The sequence below is a fragment of the Carcharhinus amblyrhynchos genome, chromosome 8, assembly GCF_965287045.1.
Source record: "Carcharhinus amblyrhynchos chromosome 8, sCarAmb.v2.hapA, whole genome shotgun sequence".
Lineage (NCBI taxonomy): Eukaryota > Metazoa > Chordata > Chondrichthyes > Carcharhiniformes > Carcharhinidae > Carcharhinus > Carcharhinus amblyrhynchos.
The window spans coordinates 120,425,527-120,444,437 of NC_137331.1; the positions used below are offsets into that span (position 1 = coordinate 120,425,527).

An 18,911-nucleotide genomic window follows, 5' to 3' on the forward strand; every position below is an offset into this window, starting at 1 on the left:
TTTAATGCAAAACTTGGTCAATTGCAAGTACTTATAGTAATACCAGAACTATTATTATTTACTTAGCAAGTGCAGCCATTTCGGTGCTGTTTCTCAAGGAGAAGATGCGTTCTTCAGATATCTTGGGTAAGTCAGACCTCCCGTAATACGTAATCTTTTACACAGCTTATTACTGAGTATCAACTCTGCTGGACTACAGGCAACCCCTTGATATATGTAAATCTGCCCTTTCTTTCTCTGTCACCCCCATGGGTGCCCTTATCATACAAGCACAATAAATAATTAGCTGTTTAAAATAAAAATAAAGGTTAGACTATGATAGACCATGCGCAGGGTCTGAAATTAGAACATTTATATATGAAGTAGTCTTCATGAGCAGCCAGACTGCTCCTCATTAGGTGGTCAAATTGGAAACGGTATTTTTAATTATGTACGGAATATACAGCACAGAAATAGTTTAGAGTTTTAAAGTTTATTTATTCATGTCACAAGTAGGCTTACATTAACACTGCAATGAAGTTACTGTGAAAATCCCCAAGTCGCCACACTCTGGCGCCTGTTCGGGTACACTGAGGGAGAATTCAGCATGGCCAATGCACCCTAACCAGCACGTCTTTCTCTCTGTGGGAGGGAACTGGTCACTGCACTCAACTAGCCTGCAGTGGGTTTTGACGTTGGGAAGACGTGATGGATCTGGCAGGAGCCAAAAACGCATTGACATAAAATCCCGTTGTAATTCTCCCATTGGTGGGTTAATGGCGGGTTCATCTTGCCTCTGGCTAGTGGCGTGAATTTCATTTGCATCTCCTTAATGCTCGTTAGAACCACCGATGTCCCATCAGGCCTTTCCACCTTACATCACCCCAATGAGACATCACATTGGCGTCAAACCTGAATTGCTAAAGAGTGGCATGTACAAGGCGGTGCTCCGTTGGTAAGACTTTACGGTGAGGGTAACAACTTTCTGCCACAGTGTCACACTGCTCCTGACGCGCTGTTCACCACCCTGCGGGGCAGGCCACTTCCTGCCTCCATCTCCACGCCCAGCTGGTCTTCACGGACAGCACCGTGCTGCTGGACCCATGGAGCCTCCTCTATCACCATCCCAGATCAGTACAGTGCCTGGGGAGGACAGGGGTCTCCTTCCCCCTCCCGGGCCACACATCAGTGTCTGTCTGGACAGCACTGAGCTGCGGGATTCATGCAGTGGGTTTTGATGTTGGGAAGAGTGATGGATCTGTCAGGGGCCAAAAACGAGAGTGGGGTGTGAGGCGAGGCTCAGTGGCGGGGGTGGGTGGGGGGGTAGCGGTTGTGTGGGCGGCTCAGAAACCAGGGGCTGACGGGATACCACATCCTTACTGGAAGGATGAAAACTCTATTTGTGGTGGGTAGAAGAGCAAGTGGTACATGGGCGCCCCATGGCTTGGGGAGTAGGTTGAATCAAGGCATAGACTTCCTCTTGAGGCTGTGAACCTTTTCTCTCTGGGTTGCTGACATCCTGCACAGTCTGGGGAAGACAGGCGGGCTGGAGAGAACAGAGCACAGAGAACAGTACAGCACAATAAAAGGCCCTTCAGCCCACCAAGTCTGTACCAACACAGATGCCTCTCTAATGTAATATTTTCTTGCCTTTACATAGTCCTCTATTCCCTGTCTTCATGTATCTATCCAGATATCTCTAAAATAAGAACATAAGAAATAGGAGCAGGAGTAGGCCATCTAGCCCTTCGAGCCTTCCCCGCCATTCAATAAGATCATGGCTCATCTGTCGTGTCTCAGTTCCACATTCCCGCCCTCTCCCATAACCCTTAATCCCCTCTCTTATCAAAAACCCATCAACCCGCGTCTTAAAAATATTTAGCGAGGCAGCCTCCACCACTTCAACGGGCAGAGAATTCCAGAGATTGACCACCCTTTGAGTGAAGAAGTTCCTCCTCAACTCCGTTCTAAACCGCCCCCCTTTATCTTGAGGCTGTGCCCCCTAGTCCTACTGTCCTTTCTGAGCGGGAAGAGTCTCTCCACCTCTATCCTATCCATCCCATTCATCATCTTATACGTCTCAATGAGATCTCCCCTCATTCTTCTAAACTCTAACGAGTACAAGCCTAGTCTATTCAGCATCTCCTCATAGCTCAACCCCCTCAACTCCGGTATCAGCCTAGTAAACCTCCTCTGCACTCCCTCCAAGGCCAAAATATCCTTGTGTAAGTGCGGCGACCAAAACTGCACACAGTACTCCAGCTGTGGCCTCACCAATGCCCTGTACAGTTGCAGCAAGACCTCCCTACTTTTATATTCAATCCCCCTCGCTATGAAGGCCAGCATCCCATTCGCCTTCCTGACCACCTGCTGCACCTGCAAGCTGGGTTTTTGCGACTCATGCACAAGGACCCCGAGGTCCCTCTGCACCGTCGCCTGCTGCAGTTTTTCGCCACGTAAGTATTAATCCTTCCTACCATTATTCCTACCAAAGTGGACCACCTCGCACTTGCCAACATTAAATTCCATTTGCCATTTCCTGGCCCATTCGCCCAGCCTATCTAGATCCTTCTGCAGCCTCTCCACACCCTCCGCACAATTTGCCGTTCCACCAATCTTGGTGTCATCAGCAAATTTCGACCCCCTGCACTCGGTTCCCTCCTCCAGATCATCTATATAAATGTTGTTATAAAATCTATATCATAGAATAATTACAGTGTAGATGGAGGCCATTCGACCCATCAAGTCTGTACCGACCACAATCCCATCCAGGCTCTATTCCCGTAACCCCACATATTTACCTTGACACTCGGATCAATTCAGCATGGTCAATGCACCTAACCCACACATCTTTGGACAGTGAGAGGAAAGTGGAGCACCCAGAGGAAACCCACGCAGATACAGGGAGAACGTGCAGACTTCACACAGTGACCAAAGGCCGGAATTGAACCTGGGTCCTTGGCGCTGTGAGGCAGCAGTGCTAACCATTGTGCCACCGTGTCGCCCCTTCTTCCACCACCTCCACCAGCAACGCGTTCGAGGCATTCACCACCCTCTGCGTGAAAAACCTGCCCCTCACAATCTCTTTTAAACTTACCCCCTCTCACTCTCAACCTCTGCCCCCGAGTAACTGACCCTTCGACCCTGGGGAAAAGACTCTGAATATCCACTCTATTCAAGCCTGTCATAATCTTGTAAACCTCTAAACTTTCTCGCTCTCTCAACCCACGCTCGAGGGATATGAGGAGTGTGCTGAACTGGTGTTCGAATCAAGTGAGGGTGGGTGGAGAAATTGGCTGCCGGCCCCCCCCCCCAGGAGAACCAGAGAGGAATATTCTCTTATTCATAATTAATGAGCTCCCCAAGCAGAATCTGGTGCGGATCCTGCCATCGTGATCCGTGGGACAGGCACTGCCAGAACTTCCCGTCTCCGTATTCAGTCTCAAAATGGGAGAATCCCGCCCAAAGTCAATGCTCCACGTTGAACAAGACTCCTTTTCGGAATCGGTTAAGGTTTATTTATCAGTGTCACAAGTAGGTTTACATTAACACTGCAATGAAGTTCCTGTGAAAATCCCCGAGTCGCCGCATTCCGCCATCCACTGAGGGAGAATGTAGCACGGCCAATCCGCCTAACCTGCAGGCCGGCCTCAGGCTTTTCAAAGGAGGAGGGGGAGGTTTAGGGAGGGAATTCCAGAGCTCTGGGCCCAGGCAGCTGAAAGCACGGAGGAAGCGACGAATATCCGGGATGCCCAAGAGTAGGAGGGAGGCAGAAATCTCACAGAGTCGTCGGGAAAGAGGAGGTTCAGCGAGACGGAGGTGGGGGTGCGGCCTTGGAGAGGTTGGAACAACCATGACAGGTAAAATAATGATCTCATGTCTAAAACCAGGTAGAATTGGGCATCACGATATATGCTGTCCTGGGACACCGTGTCCAGCCAGCCAGCCTATTTCTCATTGCCTCAGGGCACCTGGAGACCAAATGGAAAATCCCCTGAAAAGAGGCCTCAGGCTTCTCGTCGGTCGAGCCAACCACCCACTGCTCTGTGGCAGCCAGTCCCGGACATCATTCCCACCTGCAGTATGATTCCCTCAGAATATCCATGGACAAACACTCTGTCCAACAAGGCAGAAGTCATTAAGGAGCATTGGGAACTTCAGGATTAACTGTGACCCGATCTGTTTGGGCCAGGAACGCAGGAGGAAGATCTGATAAGACTCTGTTTATGAAATGATCTTTGGCTGATGCCGGGACTGGTTTAAATCTGCCCTGTTGTTTGTTTTTTCCTGCAGGGGGATCACTGGCCGTGCTGGGGACATACCTTCTGGTGACTTTTGCCATTAACGTCCAACAGGAGATCACAGCCGCTAAAATTCACAAATATATTGTCAGCTGGCCATTTCTGGTTTACTTGGTAAGTCATTCTGAAATGAGGTGTGTGTATATATACATATAATATAAAGTATAGAATCCATACAGTACACAAGAACACCGTTTGGGTTTCCTCCGGGTGCTCTGGTTTCCCCTCATAGTCCAAAGATGCGCAGAGTAGGTTGATTGGCTATGCCAAATTATCCCTTAGTGTCAGGTAGGTTAGCAGGTTAAATGTGTGGGGTTATGAGGATAGGGCCTGGGTAGGATTGTGGTCAGTGTAGACTCGATGGGCCAAATGGCCTCCTTCTGCATTGCAGGAATTCTATGATTTTGCCCAAGTAGTCTACACAGACAGTCTGAAAGAACATCTTACCCAGGCACTACCCCTGTAACCCCGTGCATTTCCCATGGCTAATCCCTCTATCCTACACACCTTTGGACACTAAGGGGCAATTTAGCATGGCCAATCCCCCTAACCTGCTCGTCTTTTGGAAGAAACCGGAGCACCCGGAGGAAACCCAGGCAGACACGGGGGAAACATGCAAACTTCACACAGACAGAGACAACAAGACCGGAATCGAACCCTGGCGCTGTGAGGCAGCAGCACTAACCACTGTGCCAGGACCCAGTGACCTTCCAAAGCATTCAGATGTCGTTCCCACCAGTTTGTGATACGCGCCCACTATCAGAGGGTTAGATAGGGTGGATAGTGAGGGCCTTTTCCCTCGGATGGCGATGGCTCACACGAGGGGACATAGCTTTAAATTAAGGGGTGGTAATTATAGGACGGATGTCAGAGGTAGGTTCTTTACTCAGAGGGTAGTAAGGGCGGGGAATGCCCTGCCTGCAGCAGTTGTGGGCTCGCCAACCTTAAGGTCGTTCAAATGGTCAGTGGATAGGCATATGGATAACATTGGAATAGTTTAGGTTAGAGGGTCATTAGATTGGTCCCACTGGTCGGCGCAACATCGAGGGCCGAAGGGCCTGTACTGCGCTGTAATGTTCTATGTTCTGTTGGTGTTTGATCATCCATTTCAAGCAGAGACACAAATGAATGACTGGGGGTGCCGTATGGTCTTGAGTTTTGAAGTTCTGATCTGGAAGGATATGGAGTCTCATGCTTCCGATCTTCACTCCGGGCTCCCCCAGCTCCCTTCCATCCTGAGGCCATTTTCCCCAGAGTAGCGGGGGTTGGGGAGATAGTCAGGGCTATCCACCCACCTGCCAGCTCTCAACTGAACAAAGGCCTAGTGAGGCTGACTGGAATTTTCCAGTTGGCCTCCGGGCCCCTGGAGGCAGTGGGGAACAGGCCGGCAGTTTAGAAATGTCCTCCTCATGGCAGACTGGCCCAGAAGGAAAGAAATAGTTCAAATGTTTCAAATCACAACAAAAAGATCGGTATTAGGGGCACTAGTAACTCTGGAGTTCCATTGTGAGGTGCACAAGACTAGTTGAGGCAACTCTTATTGCTGCCCTTCCGAACAGTGTCATTCTCTAAGGGAGAGTGGGGCTTGGTGGTGACGGGTGCAGTGTAGGCCTCGACGCCCTCACCGAGTCCACGTCTTCAGCTGTAGCTTCAGGCCTCCCTGTGAAAGACTCCCCATCGCCTCCCCATACCCTGCGCCCCCTCTCCCTGCATCCTCCCCCCGCCTATCCCCTGCTCCCCCCACACACCCCAGACTCTCCCACAATGCTGTTTGATCTATTTTTTGACTTTAAGTTTGAAACAGCTGGGAGTGTTGGATAAGATCATACAAAGAACAAAGGGGTCGGTGCTGGGGCCTCAGCTTTTTACCATTTATATAGATGATCTGGAGGAGGGAACCGAGTGTAGGGTGTCGAAATTTGCTGATGACACCAAGATTGGTGGAAAGGCAAATTGTGCGGAGGGTGTGGAGAGTCTGCAGAAGGATCTAGATAGGCTGGGCGAATGGGCCAGGAAATGGCAAATGGAATTTAATGTTGGCAAGTGTGAGGTGGTCCACTTTGGTAGGAATAATGGTAGGAAGGACTATTACTTACGGGGTGAAAAACTGCAGCAGGCGACGGTGCAGAGGGACCTCGGGGTCCTTGTGCATGAGTCGCAAAAACCCAGCTTGCAGGTGCAGCAGGTGGTCAGGAAGGCGAATGGGATGCTGGCCTTCATAGCGAGGGGGATTGAATATAAAAGTAGGGAGGTCTTGCTGCAGCTGTATAGGGCATTGGTGAGGCCGCAGCTGGAGCACTGTATGCAGTTTTGGGCGCCGCACCTGCGCAAAGATATTTTGGCCTTGGAGGGAGTGCAGAGGAGGTTTACTAGGCTGATACCGGAGTTGAGGGGGTTGAGCTATGAGGAGAGGCTGAATAAACTGGGCTTGTACTCGTTAGAGTTTAGAAGAATGAGGGGAGATCTCATTGAGACGTATAAGATGATGAATGGGATGGATAGGATAGAGGTGGAGAGACTCTTCCCGCTCAGAAAGGACAGTAGGACTAGGGGGCACAGCCTCAAGATAAAAGGGGGGCGGTTTAGAACGGAGTTGAGGAGGAACTTCTTCACTCAAAGGGTGGTGAATCTCTGGAATTCTCTGCCCGTTGAGGTGGTGGAGGCTGCCTCGCTAAATATTTTTAAGACACGGGTTGATGGGTTTTTGATAAGAGAGGGGATTAAGGGTTATGGGGAGAGGGCGGGAATGTGGAACTGAGCAGCGACAGATCAGCCATGATCTTATTGAATGGCGGGGCAGGCTCGAAGGGCTGGATGGCCTACTCCTGCTCCTATTTCTTATGTTCTTATGTTCTTAACACGACAACACAGGAACAGGCCCCTCGGCCCACCAAGTCTGTGCCGACACAGATGCCTCTCTAATCTAATACTTCCTTGGCTGTACATGGTCCATGTCCCCCTGTTCCCTGCCTATTCATGTATCTATCCAGGTGCCTCTTGAACATTGTTATAGAATCTGCTTCCATCACCTCCTCCGGCAGCGCGTTGCAGGCATTCACCACCCTCTGTGTGGAAAAACTTCCCCCTTACATCTCAGACTAAAGGTGAATCATGGAAATATACAGCACGAGAGGCCATTCAGCCCATCGGGCCTCTGCCTCTCCCAGCAAGTCCATAAAGGCAAGCGAGCCCGAACGAATGGACGCTGGGCTCCCGAAACACATGGAAATTAACATTAGAATATATTTAAATAAGTTACTCAGTCTCTTGCGGGAAATGGGTGAGAGGCTGACTGTGCTGGAAATATGGCTCATGAAATCGCGAGAGCTGAGATACCGCGCGTGACCCTGATTTCTTGGCTGTTTACTGGCTCGCTCCACCCATCGATAGGAGTCTGTAAAATTCCGCCCAATGGGCCGAATGGCCTTTCATGCTGCGACAGTTCTGCGATTTGGTGGCACCCAGATCAACACTCTAGCCACACAATCTCAACACAAGTTCCTTACTCTGTGCCCCTCTTAATAAAGCTTGAACAACTGTTTCCCAATCTGTCCTGTCACCTGCCATGATTTATGCACACATATATCCAGCCCCCTCTGCTCCTGCACCCTCTCTAAGAATTTATTTGATGTGGTATCTCCGTATTCCTCCTTCCAAAATGAATCACCTCCCACTTCCCCGCATCGGAAAATATATAAAACAGAACAGGATTCACTAACTATAAGATTCCAGTCATCCCTTTAGTGTTTGCTGGTATTTATTCAAACAGAAAATAGTGCTCTTTGCTGCCAGTCACTTGTGTGTGTCCTGGCAAAGCGCCAGCACTATGAATAGGACAACCTTCGAATTATGTAAAGCTGCTCCTGGTAATGTTTGACTAGCTGTTTGACATGCTTCTGTGTGAGTGCCTATCTGCACTGGGGGAGTGCACGCCGGAGCAAACTTTGCATCTTGTCTGTGTGTGTCAGCATTGCCTGTAACTGGGCTCGGGGTGGTCTGAGGGGAGGTGGGGCTGACAGGAGAGGTGGGGAGGGGGGCGAATCGAATCCCAGAGGAAACGACACGTGTGCCTGTTGTCCCGATAACAGGCGAGATGCCTCCTAGACACGCTCATCGGAATTCAGAAGAATGAGGGGAGATCTTATAAGATTCTGAAGGGAATGGAGAAGCAGGGAGGTTCTTCCCACTGGTGGGCGACACTGGAACTGGGGGGCATGGCCTCAAAATAAGGGGGAGCAGATTTAGGACTGAGTTGAGGAGGAACTTCTTCACCCCAAGGGTTGTGAATCTGTGGAATTCCCTGCCCAGTTGAGGCTCCCTCATTGAATGTTTTTAAGGCAAATGTAGATAGATTTTTTTGAACAGTAAAGGAATTAAGGGTTATAGGAACAGGTGGGGAGGTGGATTTGACACCCGGGAGAGATTAGCCAAGATCTTATTGAAAAGCAGAGCAGGCTCGAGGGGGGGGATGGCCTTCTCCTGCTCCTAGTTCTCATGTTCTTATGTCACACCCCTTTGCTCCTAACTGGTTATTAATCCTGTCATCTGTGTTAACTCTTTATGGCCCCTCCTCATTCCCTCGGGAACTGAGTTTCTTTCACATTGGAACTAATTTTGCCTCAAACTAAGCAAATCCCGGTGTGGCACCCCTCGGGCAACGTCAACTCAAGTCAGGCTGCGTTGGAGGCAGACGGTATTTACTGATAAAGAGGAATCAGGTACAGGGCTCCCTGGCAACCGGGGTGGGGGGGACGGATCTCCAGCCTTTACATAAAAACAAAATACTGTGGGTGCCGGAATCTGAAACAAAACCAGAAAATGCTGGAAACTCTGAGCAGGTCTGACAGCATCAGTGGCGAGAGAATAGAGCCAACGTTTCGGGTCTGGCTCAGGCTCTATTCTGTCTCCACTGATGCTGTCAGACCTGCTGAGAGTTTCCAGCATTTCCAGCCTTTATCTGTTAACGCTGAGAGGAGAAGGAATTAAGGGCAACTTGAGGAGCAGCTTTGTTACACAGAGAGTGCCCTTTTTTTTAAAAACCCCTAAGCTAATCCCACATTTGGCCCACATCCCTCCATACCCATCGTACCCATGTAACAGTCTAAACACTTTTTAAAAGACAGATCTGTATCTGCCAACCAATCCTGCCACAGCAGACGGTGGAATGTGAATTCGATAAAAATACCTGGAATTAAGTATCTACTGATGGCCATGAAACCATTGTCGATTGTCGGAGAAGCCCATCTGGTTCACTGATGTCCTTTAGTAAGAAGTCTCACAGCAGCAGGTTAAAGGGCTCACCTGATGAAGGGGCAGCGCTCCGAAAGCTCGTGCTACCAAATAAACCTGCTGGACTTCAACCTGGTGTTGTGAAAGTTCCTACTGTGCCCAACCCTGTCCAACACCGGCATCTCCACATAATGTCCTTCAGGGAAGGAAATAGATCATTGAACCATAGATCAGCGCAGAAAGAGGCCCTTCGGCCCATCGAGTCTGCATCAAACACAATCCCACCCAGGCCCTACCCCCATATTATACCCACTAATCCCTCTAACCTATGCATCCCTGGGCACTAAGGGGCAATTTCTTAGCATGGCCAATCAACCTAACCTGCACGTCTTTGGACTGTGGGAGGAAACCGGAGTACCCAAAGGAAACCCACGCAGACATGAGGAGAATGCGCAATCTCCACTCAGACAGTGACCCGAGCCAGGAATCGAACCCAGGAGCCTGGAGCTGTGAAGCAGCAGTGCTAACCCACTGTGCTACCGTGCTGTCCTTACCTGGCCTGGCCTACATGTGACTCCAGAGGCACTGCAATGCCCTCTAAGGGCAACTAGGGATGGGCAATAAATACTGGCCAGTCAATGAAGCCCATGTCCCCTGAATGATTTAAAAAAAACCTGACCACAATTACACAACACTGATATCCTGTACATCCATAACTGATGGACAGATGTTCTACCTCGCTCACTTGAGGTCCAAGAACAAGTCCTGATCAAAGAGTTGCTCTCCCCTGGCTATGCAGCACTAACTCTCCATGCTGAGGAACAGATTGGGTGCAAAATGGACAGACCGGGTCAGGCCTGGAAATGGTTTGCTTCGACCATCAGCGTCAGGAAGACAAATATCAGGATTGGGGATGTGGCCACGGAGCCAATGATAGTGTATGTTGCTGTAAGGCTCAGCAGCAGCTAGCTAACACTTGATGCTGACATCACGTTTCCACAATGCACAGCCGATATTGTGCAGGGGGCTGTAGTGATTGTGGGTGCCTGTCTCTTTAAAGCAGCACAGCAGGAGAGGGTCACCTGGCTTGAGGGAACTGAGAGTGAGTGATCATTCCAGAGGGTGCAGTCCTCCCTCTCGTACAGTGGGAGCTGAGAGTGAGTGATCATTCCAGAGGGTGCAGTCCTCCCTCTCGTACAGTGGGAGCTGAGAGTGAGTGATCATTCCAGAGGGTGCAGTCCTCCCTCTCGTACAGTGGGAGCTGAGAGTGAGTGATCATTCCAGAGGGTGCAGTCCTCCCTCTCGTACAGTGGGAACTGAGAGTGAGTGATCATTCCAGAGGGTGCAGTCCTCCCTCTCGTACAGTGGGAACTGAGAGTGAGTGATCATTCCAGAGGGTGCAGTCCTCCCTCTCGTACAGTGGGAACTGAGAGTGAGTGATCATTCCAGAGGGTGCAGCCTTCTCTCTGGCACAGAATCAGCCAGAAGCCATGTAGTCATAGAATCATGGAGTGTCCGGCACAGAGACAGGCCATTCGACCCAAACTGCGCTGTGGCGACCAAAAAGCCCGTCTAAGCTAACCCCTTCTGCATTTGGCCCATATCCCTCTAAACCTTCCCAATCCATGTATCTGTCCAAATGTTCTTTAAATGTTGTCAGCGTCCCTGCCTCCACCATTTCCTCCGACAGCATGGACAAGTTGGGCCGAAGGGCCTGTTCCCATGCTGTAATCCTCTACGATTCAAACCCCAGCCCCCAGGACATTAGCTGAGTTTCCGGATTAATAGCCCAGCGATAATACCACTGGGCCATCGCCTCCCCTCCTGCGACGGTTTGAGGACATTACACCTGCCAATAAATTGCAGGTTCGTTTGCGACATTTTGTTTTATTTCAGGAACGGAGCGAGACTCTCGGTGGCAGAGGAACTCTGTGGAATGGATAACTCACAGCCGTGGCTTTGTTCCATATTTATATCCTCCCAGTCTACTTACACCATCTCACCCTGCAGATATAGCCCCGCATTCCCTCCCCCCTACCCCAGGCAATCAGTGAGAATGGAACTCCCTTTACTTCCTAGGTTTATTGAATATCGCAGTGTGAGGTACAACCTGGAGAATCATTAAAATGCGGAGCTCGCTCCTGCGAGGAGGTGGATAGAAAAACTGCAGCTAAGGAGAAGCTAAATAAACACCTGATAGAACCCTACAGTACAGACAGAGGCCCTTCGAGTCTGCACCAAACACAATCCCATCCAAGCCCTACCCCCATATACTATACCCACTAATCTACACATCCCTGGACACTAAGGGGCAATTTCTTAGCATGGCCAATCAACCTAACCCACACATCTTTGGTCTGTGGGAGGAAACCCACGCAGACACAAGGGGAATGTGCAAACTCCACACAGACAGTGACCCGAGCGGGGAATCGAACCCAGGACCCTGGAGCTGTGAAGCAGCCGTGCTAACCCACTGTGCTACCGTGCCACCCTCACTGGGCTCTAAGGGAGAAGGGAATAGAGATTCTCTGGGCGGAATCTGCTCTGTATGACCCTACCCTACATCACCTCACCCCGATGAAATCTCCCAGGTTTTAGTCCAGGTTTGATGGTGGAGGCAGAAATGGGGGCATTTCTCACAGGAGGTGGGAGGGGGGAAGGGGGGAGATGCCTCCACCATCAAACCTAGACTAAAAACTGGAAGATTTCACCCTTCACTCGGGTGAGATGATGTAGGGTAAGATCATACAGTGCAGAGAAGGCACTTCGGCCCATCAAGCCTGTGCCAACAATAACTACCACTAAAGGTGTGCTAATGCTAATCCCATTTTCCGGCACTTGTCCCATATCCTTGAGTGCTATGACCTTTCAGTGCTCAACCAGATACATTTTAAAGGTTCCCAGCCTCCGCTGCCTTCCCGGGTAATGCATTCCAGATTCCCATTCCCCCTCCAGGTGAAAAAGTTTTTTTTCTCAAAGCCCCTCGAACCTCCTGCCCCTTTGGGTCCCGAACGTTGTGTGGGTTGGGGATTAGCCGTGGTAAACGGGACAAAAGCTCGAGTGAAACACAAATGTAGCATTGGTAAGGCGGGCTGAATGGCCTGCTTCTGTAAATCCCATGTATTTTCTGTCACCTCCTGCTAGCTTTCCCCTGAGAATTCCTGGTTAATCAATGCACCAGCTCTCCCATTCATAGAACATTACAGCGCAGTACAGGCCATTCGGCCCTCGATGTTGCTCCGACCAGTGGAACCAATCTAATGACCCTCTAACCTAAACTATTCCAATGTTATCCATATGCCTATCCACTGACCATCTGAATGCCCTTAAAGTTGGCGAGTCCACAACTGCTGCAGGCAGGGCATTCCCCACCCTTACTACCCTCTGAGTAAAGAACCCACCTCTGACATCCGTCCTATAATTACCACCCCTCAATTTAAAGCTATGTCCCCTCGTGTTAGCCATCGCCATCCGAGGGGAAAGGCCCTCACTGTCCACCCTATCTAACCCTCTGATCATCTTGTATGCCTCAGTTAGGTCACCTCGTAACCTGCTTCCCTGCTCAGTTTAAGCTGTTAATGAAATTCCTCGGCTGCTCTTTTCCAAAGACAGTGGGTGGGATTTTACTCCCTCGCTCGGCAAGATTGTAAAATCCGTCTGAGGCCAACGAAGATTTCTGTCGTGGTAGAGTTTTAGCCAGTAACTTGTCTTATTCCCTTGGGAATTTTATAACCACTTCATTTGCTATCTATTTTCTCCCTTGTCTTATTTTTATTCACTTCCAGAAGCTACTCTTTTTTATATTTTATTTTTAACTATTTATTTTTACCTATTGCTATCCAACAGTTTATTATTCCGAGTCTCACTAACACTGTAGTAATTGCCACCCACGGTCCTTCTTTGTATTGAACAGTCTGAATCTATATAGCACCTTTAACACAGTAAAATGTCCCAAGCCACCTCACAAGAGAATTAGCAGGCAAAATCTGACTCCAAGCCACGTAGGGAGACATCAGGCCCAATGGCCAAGAGCTTGCTCAAAGAGGCAAGTTTTCATAGAATCGTAGAACCCTACAATGCAGAAGGAGACCCTTCGAGTCTGCACCGAACACAATCATAAGAACATAAGAAATAGGAGCAGGAGTAGGCCATCTGGCCCTTCGAGCCTGCCCCGCCATTCAATAAGATCATGGCTGATCTGTCGTGGCTCAGTTCCACTTTCCCGCCCTCTCCCCATAACCCTTAATCCCTTCTCTTATCAAAAACCCATCAACCCGCTTCTTAAAAATATTTAGCGAGGCAGCCTCCACCACTTCAACGGGCAGAGAATTCCAGAGATTCACCACCCTTTGAGTGAAGAAGTTCCTCCTCAACTCCGTTCTAAACCACCCCCCCTTTATCTTGAGGCTGTGCCCCCTAGTCCTACTGTCTTTTTTGAGCGGGAAGAGTCTCTCCACCTCTATCCTATCCATCCCATTCATCATCTTATACGTCTCAATGAGATCTCCCCTCATTCTTCTAAACTCTAACGAGTACAAGCCTAGTTTATTCAGCCTCTCCTCATAGCTCAACCCCCTCAACTCCGGTATCAGCCTAGTAAACCTCCTCTGCACTCCCTCCAAGGCCAAAATATCCTTGCGCAGGTGCAGCGCCCAAAACTGCACACAGTACTCCAGCTGCGGCCTCACCAATGCCCTATACAGCTGCAGCAAGACCTCCCTACTTTTATATTCAATCCCCCTCGCTATGAAGGCCAGCATCCCATTCGCCTTCCTGACCACCTGCTGCACCTGCAGGCTGGGTTTTTGCGACTCATGCACAAGGACCCCGAGGCCCAAACCTCACCCCCAAATCCCGACACATTTTACCCACTAATCCACACATCTCAGGGGCAATTTTTAGCAATCAACCTAACCCGCACATCTTTAGACTGTGGGAGGAAACCGGAGCACCCGGAGGCAACCCAAGCAGACATGAGGAGAATGTGCCAACTCCACACAGACAGTGATCCGAGGCCAGGAATCGAACCCAGGTCCTCTGGAGCTGTGAAGTAGCAGTGCTAACCACTGGGCCACCGTGCCACCCAAAGGAGTGTTTTAAAGAAAAGGAGGGAATTGAAAAGGTTTAGGGAGGGAATTCTTTAGGAACAGGAGAAGGCCGTTCGGCCCATCGAATGTGCTCCACCATCCAGTATGTTCATCGGACACTTCAACGCTTTTTACCCACTTTTATCCCTTTCATTATTGCTGATTAGAAATCTATCAATGTCTACCTTAACTGTACTCGATGACTGAGCCTCCAGCCCTCTGGGGTAGAGAATTCCAAAGGTTCTAAAGCTCGGGACCTCAGCAGCTTAAAGTGGAGCCATTAATGTGGCCAATACTCATTTTGTAGCTGGTTGGGTATTCAGCACTTATAGTGACACTCATTTCCACCGTAACTTACGTTCAGTTAACATAACCCAACTCCAAATAAAAGTACACATGAGATGTTTAAAATTCATTCATTAGTGTCACAGTAGGCTTACATTAACACTGCAATGAAGTTACAGTGAAAATCCCCAAGTCGCCACACTCTGGCGCCTGTTCAGGTACACAGAAGGAGAATTTAGCACGGCCAATGCACCCTAACCAGTACTCTTTTAGAACATAGGAGGAAACCGGAGCCCCTGGAAGGGCAGACGATGGCCTAGTGGTGTTACCACTAGACTATTCACCCAGAAAATCAGCTAATATTCTGGGGACCCAGGTTCAAATCCCACCATGTTAGATGGTGGAACTTGTATTCAGTAAAAAATATTTGGAATTAAGAATCTACTGATGAAACCATTGTCGATTGTTGGAAAACCCCATCTGATTCACTAATGTCCTTTAGGGAAAGAATTCTGCCATCCTTACCTAGTCTGGTCTACATGAGACTCCAGATCCACAGGCCCAATATACAGGCCAAGTCATGCCCAGAATGCAAGCTTAGACAGGTCCCACATCCTGACCAAGTCAGGCCCAATATGCGGGCCAGGACAGGTCCAATATACAGGCCAAGTCATACCTAGAACGCAAGCCTAGACAGGCCCCACATACTGGCCACGTCAGGCCCAGTATATAGTGGGGTTGACTGTCAACTGCCCTCAGGAGTGGGCAGCTAGGGATGGACAATAAATGCTGGCCAGCCACTGACGCCGATTCCCGTGAATGAATAAAAATCCACACAGACACGGGGAGAACGTGCAGACTTCACACAGACAGTGACCCAAGCCCGGAATCGAACCCGGGTCCCTGGCACTGGGTACCAGGCTATGTAAAACGTGCATTTTAAAAGTTATCTCTAACTTTTTCCTCAGAATGTAGCATTGATATGAATCTGGGGAGAATTACTTGATTATTCTGTTTGACAGTGTTGTAAGAGAGGATGATCTGCCCTGACACATCGACTCGTACAGCTTGTCAGTGCGACTTTTTTATTTCAAAAATAAACCCTTCACTTTCTGCTTTTCTAATTGCGTTATTTCTTTCTGTTCTCCGGGACATTTTTCTTCTGCCTGGTTTCAGCCTTCATTCCTCTTTTTTTTTGTCCCTCTCACATTCTTTCTCATCACTAACTCTAATTATCCTTTCTTTCCTCTTCGCTGTGTATTAATCCTGGTCAGTCTGGATGGTTGACAGGAGCACTTGGTTTGGAGGAGATTTTTTTTTAGTCATTCAAAATCCCATTCCATTCGGCAGAGTTCAAATGGAGCCTCATAGTTTGATGGAACAGACTTAGCCTGCATATTGGCCAGTATGTGGGGCCTGTCTAGGCTTGCGTTCTGGGCATGGCTTGTCCTGTGTATTGGGCCTGTCCTGGCCTGCATATTGGGCCTGACTTGGTCAGTATGCGGGGCCTGCCCAGGCCTGCGTTCTGGACATGACTTGGCCCGTATATCGGACTGTCCTGGCCTGCATATTGGGCCTGACTTGGTCAGGATGTGGGGCCTGCCCAGGCTTGCGTTCTGTGCATGACTTGGCCTGTATATTGGACCTGTCCTGGCCCGCGTCTGTGGAGAGAGGAACAAGAGTTTGTGTTCTGAGTCCCTCCTTCAAAACTTGAGCAGCCCTTTGGCAGCCATTTTGCTGAGCAAATATCCATAAATGCAACCCCGAGCAGTTACCTGGTGCTTGGTGAGGTGACTGTGCATTCGGAGACTCGGGTGGGATTTTCCGGCTGTGCTTGCCCCAAGGCCGAAATTCCTGCCCGAGGTCAACGGACCTTTGCACAGCCCAGCCCCACCTGCTGCAGTGGGCAGGAGGGGAAAATTCCCCCCTCAGTGCCAATATCCCATCAGGCCACACTCTCCTTACCTTTTCAGTGGCCTCATTGCTTTAAAGTTTGAGCCAACGCGGCATCAGATGTAATGACCTCACTGAGGCCCGTGAGGTTGGCCTCTTTGAGTACGAGCTCCCTGATTGAGGTCATGATTTCCTGCCCAGTCAGTGAGTCTCACCTGTGGGTGTACATATTGAGGAGTGTCTGGTCTGCTGGCACTCCGGATTCTGACCGTGTATCTGAGACACTCTTGGGAGTGGAATTGAGTTTGTAAATGAAGGAATGGTTCTGATGCCGGGACACCGGCCTCTGAGGAGTTATTTTTGTCAGGGATATTTTAGATGTAGGACAAACCCCCACAAAACTGGGCAGTTCTCTTGCTGCAGCTCTGAGAAAATGTTTTTGCTTTTCTACAAGGCAAATTCTCCGAGTTTGTGGTGAATTTTCAGCTGTGCAGCACAATAATTACACCTTTGTTTCTGCTTTTGCGCAGGGTTTGGAATTTATATTGTTCATTACTTTTCTGTATCTCTTCAAGAAAAGAGGCATGAAACACATAGTGGTCCTACTGCTGATGTCTTCACTTCTCGGTAAGAGCTGTTGTACAGGAAGCCACTGCTTCAATTTAGTATTTTCCATCTTTACACAGGGAATAAAATGTTTCAATGGGATCAGCGACTTCCTTACCTTCCGTCTCCGCAGCTCTGCGGAGCGTAACTGAGGAAATGCGGAGTATATGATTCCCAGGCTGCTATAAAAGCTGCTCTGAGCTGGGAGGAAGTGTGTGTTCAATCGGTTCCGATGTAGTACGTGACAGGTTGTTGATGCCCTATTGGAAGCAGAGGCCGGAATTTTACCAGCACACCCGCCCCAATTCCAGGGGTGGGTGAGGCTCAGAGAACGGCATTCTCCGTTGGCCTCGGGCGGGCTCGTACGAACCTCGGGCAGACGTGCCAGTAAAACTCACGCAAACAGTGTCACCTCAGAACAATGTCTCTGAGCTGGAAATTTGCTGTGAAGGGTGATGCCAGCTTGAAATATTTCTGCCAACAACTAGTGTTCAATGGTTTGGTTGTTCTGTGTTTGAGTCTGTTTACAATTGATGCTCACTGTGATTGGTTATAAGATCATAAGACATAGGAGCAGAATTAGGTCACTCAGCCCATTGAGTCTGCTCCATCCTTCAATCATGGCTGATATTTTGTTTCTCGTCCCCATTCTCCTGCCTTTTCCCCATAACCCCTGATCCCCTTATTAATCAAGAACCGATCTATCTCCATCTTAAAGACACTCAGTGACCTGGCCTCACAGCCTTCTGTGACAAAGACTTCCACAGATTCACCACTCTGTGGCTGAAGAAATTCCTCCTCATCTCTGTCTTAAAGGACCGTCCCTTTAGCCTGAGGTTGTGCCCTCTGGTTCTAGTTTTTTCCACAGTGGAAACACCCTCTCCATGCTCACTCTATCCAGGCCTCGCAGTCTCCTGTAAGATTGGCTAAGCCTGGAGGACTCAGGGAAAGGCAAACAAGGGAAGCGCTGGACCCGAGATGAGTAGGATGGAGTAGACATTCTAAAACACTATAAATAAAATGCGTCATGCATGGAGAAACTAGTGTCATCTCGACGTAACTCCAAGATATGAAACATCACCCTACAAGTTCCTTTTTTTTAATTTTGGTACTTTTCTTTAATCAAAATAGCCATGCAGAAAGAAATACAAGACTTGCATTTCTGTAGCACCATTCACAACCTTACTGTGGCTCCAAGTTCTAGACCATCCTTCTAGCCAGAGAAAGTTCCCTCTCAGAGTGTCTACCCTGTGCAGCCCTCACAGAATCTTCCATGTTTCTTTGAGATTAGTTTTCATTCTTCTAAACTTAGCCTCACATAAGAACATAAGAACATAAGAAATAGGAGCAGGAGTAGGCCATCTGGCCCTTCGAGCCTGCCCCGCCATTCAATAAGATCATGGCTGATCTGTCGTGGCTCAGTTCCACTTTCCCGCCCTCTCCCCATAACCCTTAATCCCCTCTCTTATCAAAAACCCATCAACCCGCTTCTTAAAAATATTTAGCAAGGCAGCCTCCACCACTTCAACGG

At 49.2% G+C, this 18,911-nt stretch overlaps 1 protein-coding gene across 4 annotated transcripts in view; it reads left to right on the forward strand.

Moving 5' to 3' along the window:
• Window positions 1-18,911, forward strand: part of nipal2 (NIPA like domain containing 2) — a 94,119-nt gene that overhangs the window by 49,505 nt on the left and 25,703 nt on the right. For 2 of the 4 annotated variants that reach the window (XM_080195010.1, XM_080195014.1), the window contains exons 4-6: window positions 67-126; window positions 4,273-4,394; window positions 17,305-17,401. In XM_080195010.1, the coding sequence (XP_080051136.1) occupies window positions 67-126; window positions 4,273-4,394; window positions 17,305-17,401 (279 nt within the window). The remainder of the gene's footprint in view (window positions 1-66; window positions 127-4,272; window positions 4,395-17,304; window positions 17,402-18,911) is intronic. The other 2 variants (XM_080195012.1, XM_080195013.1) reach the window with 2 other exon arrangements.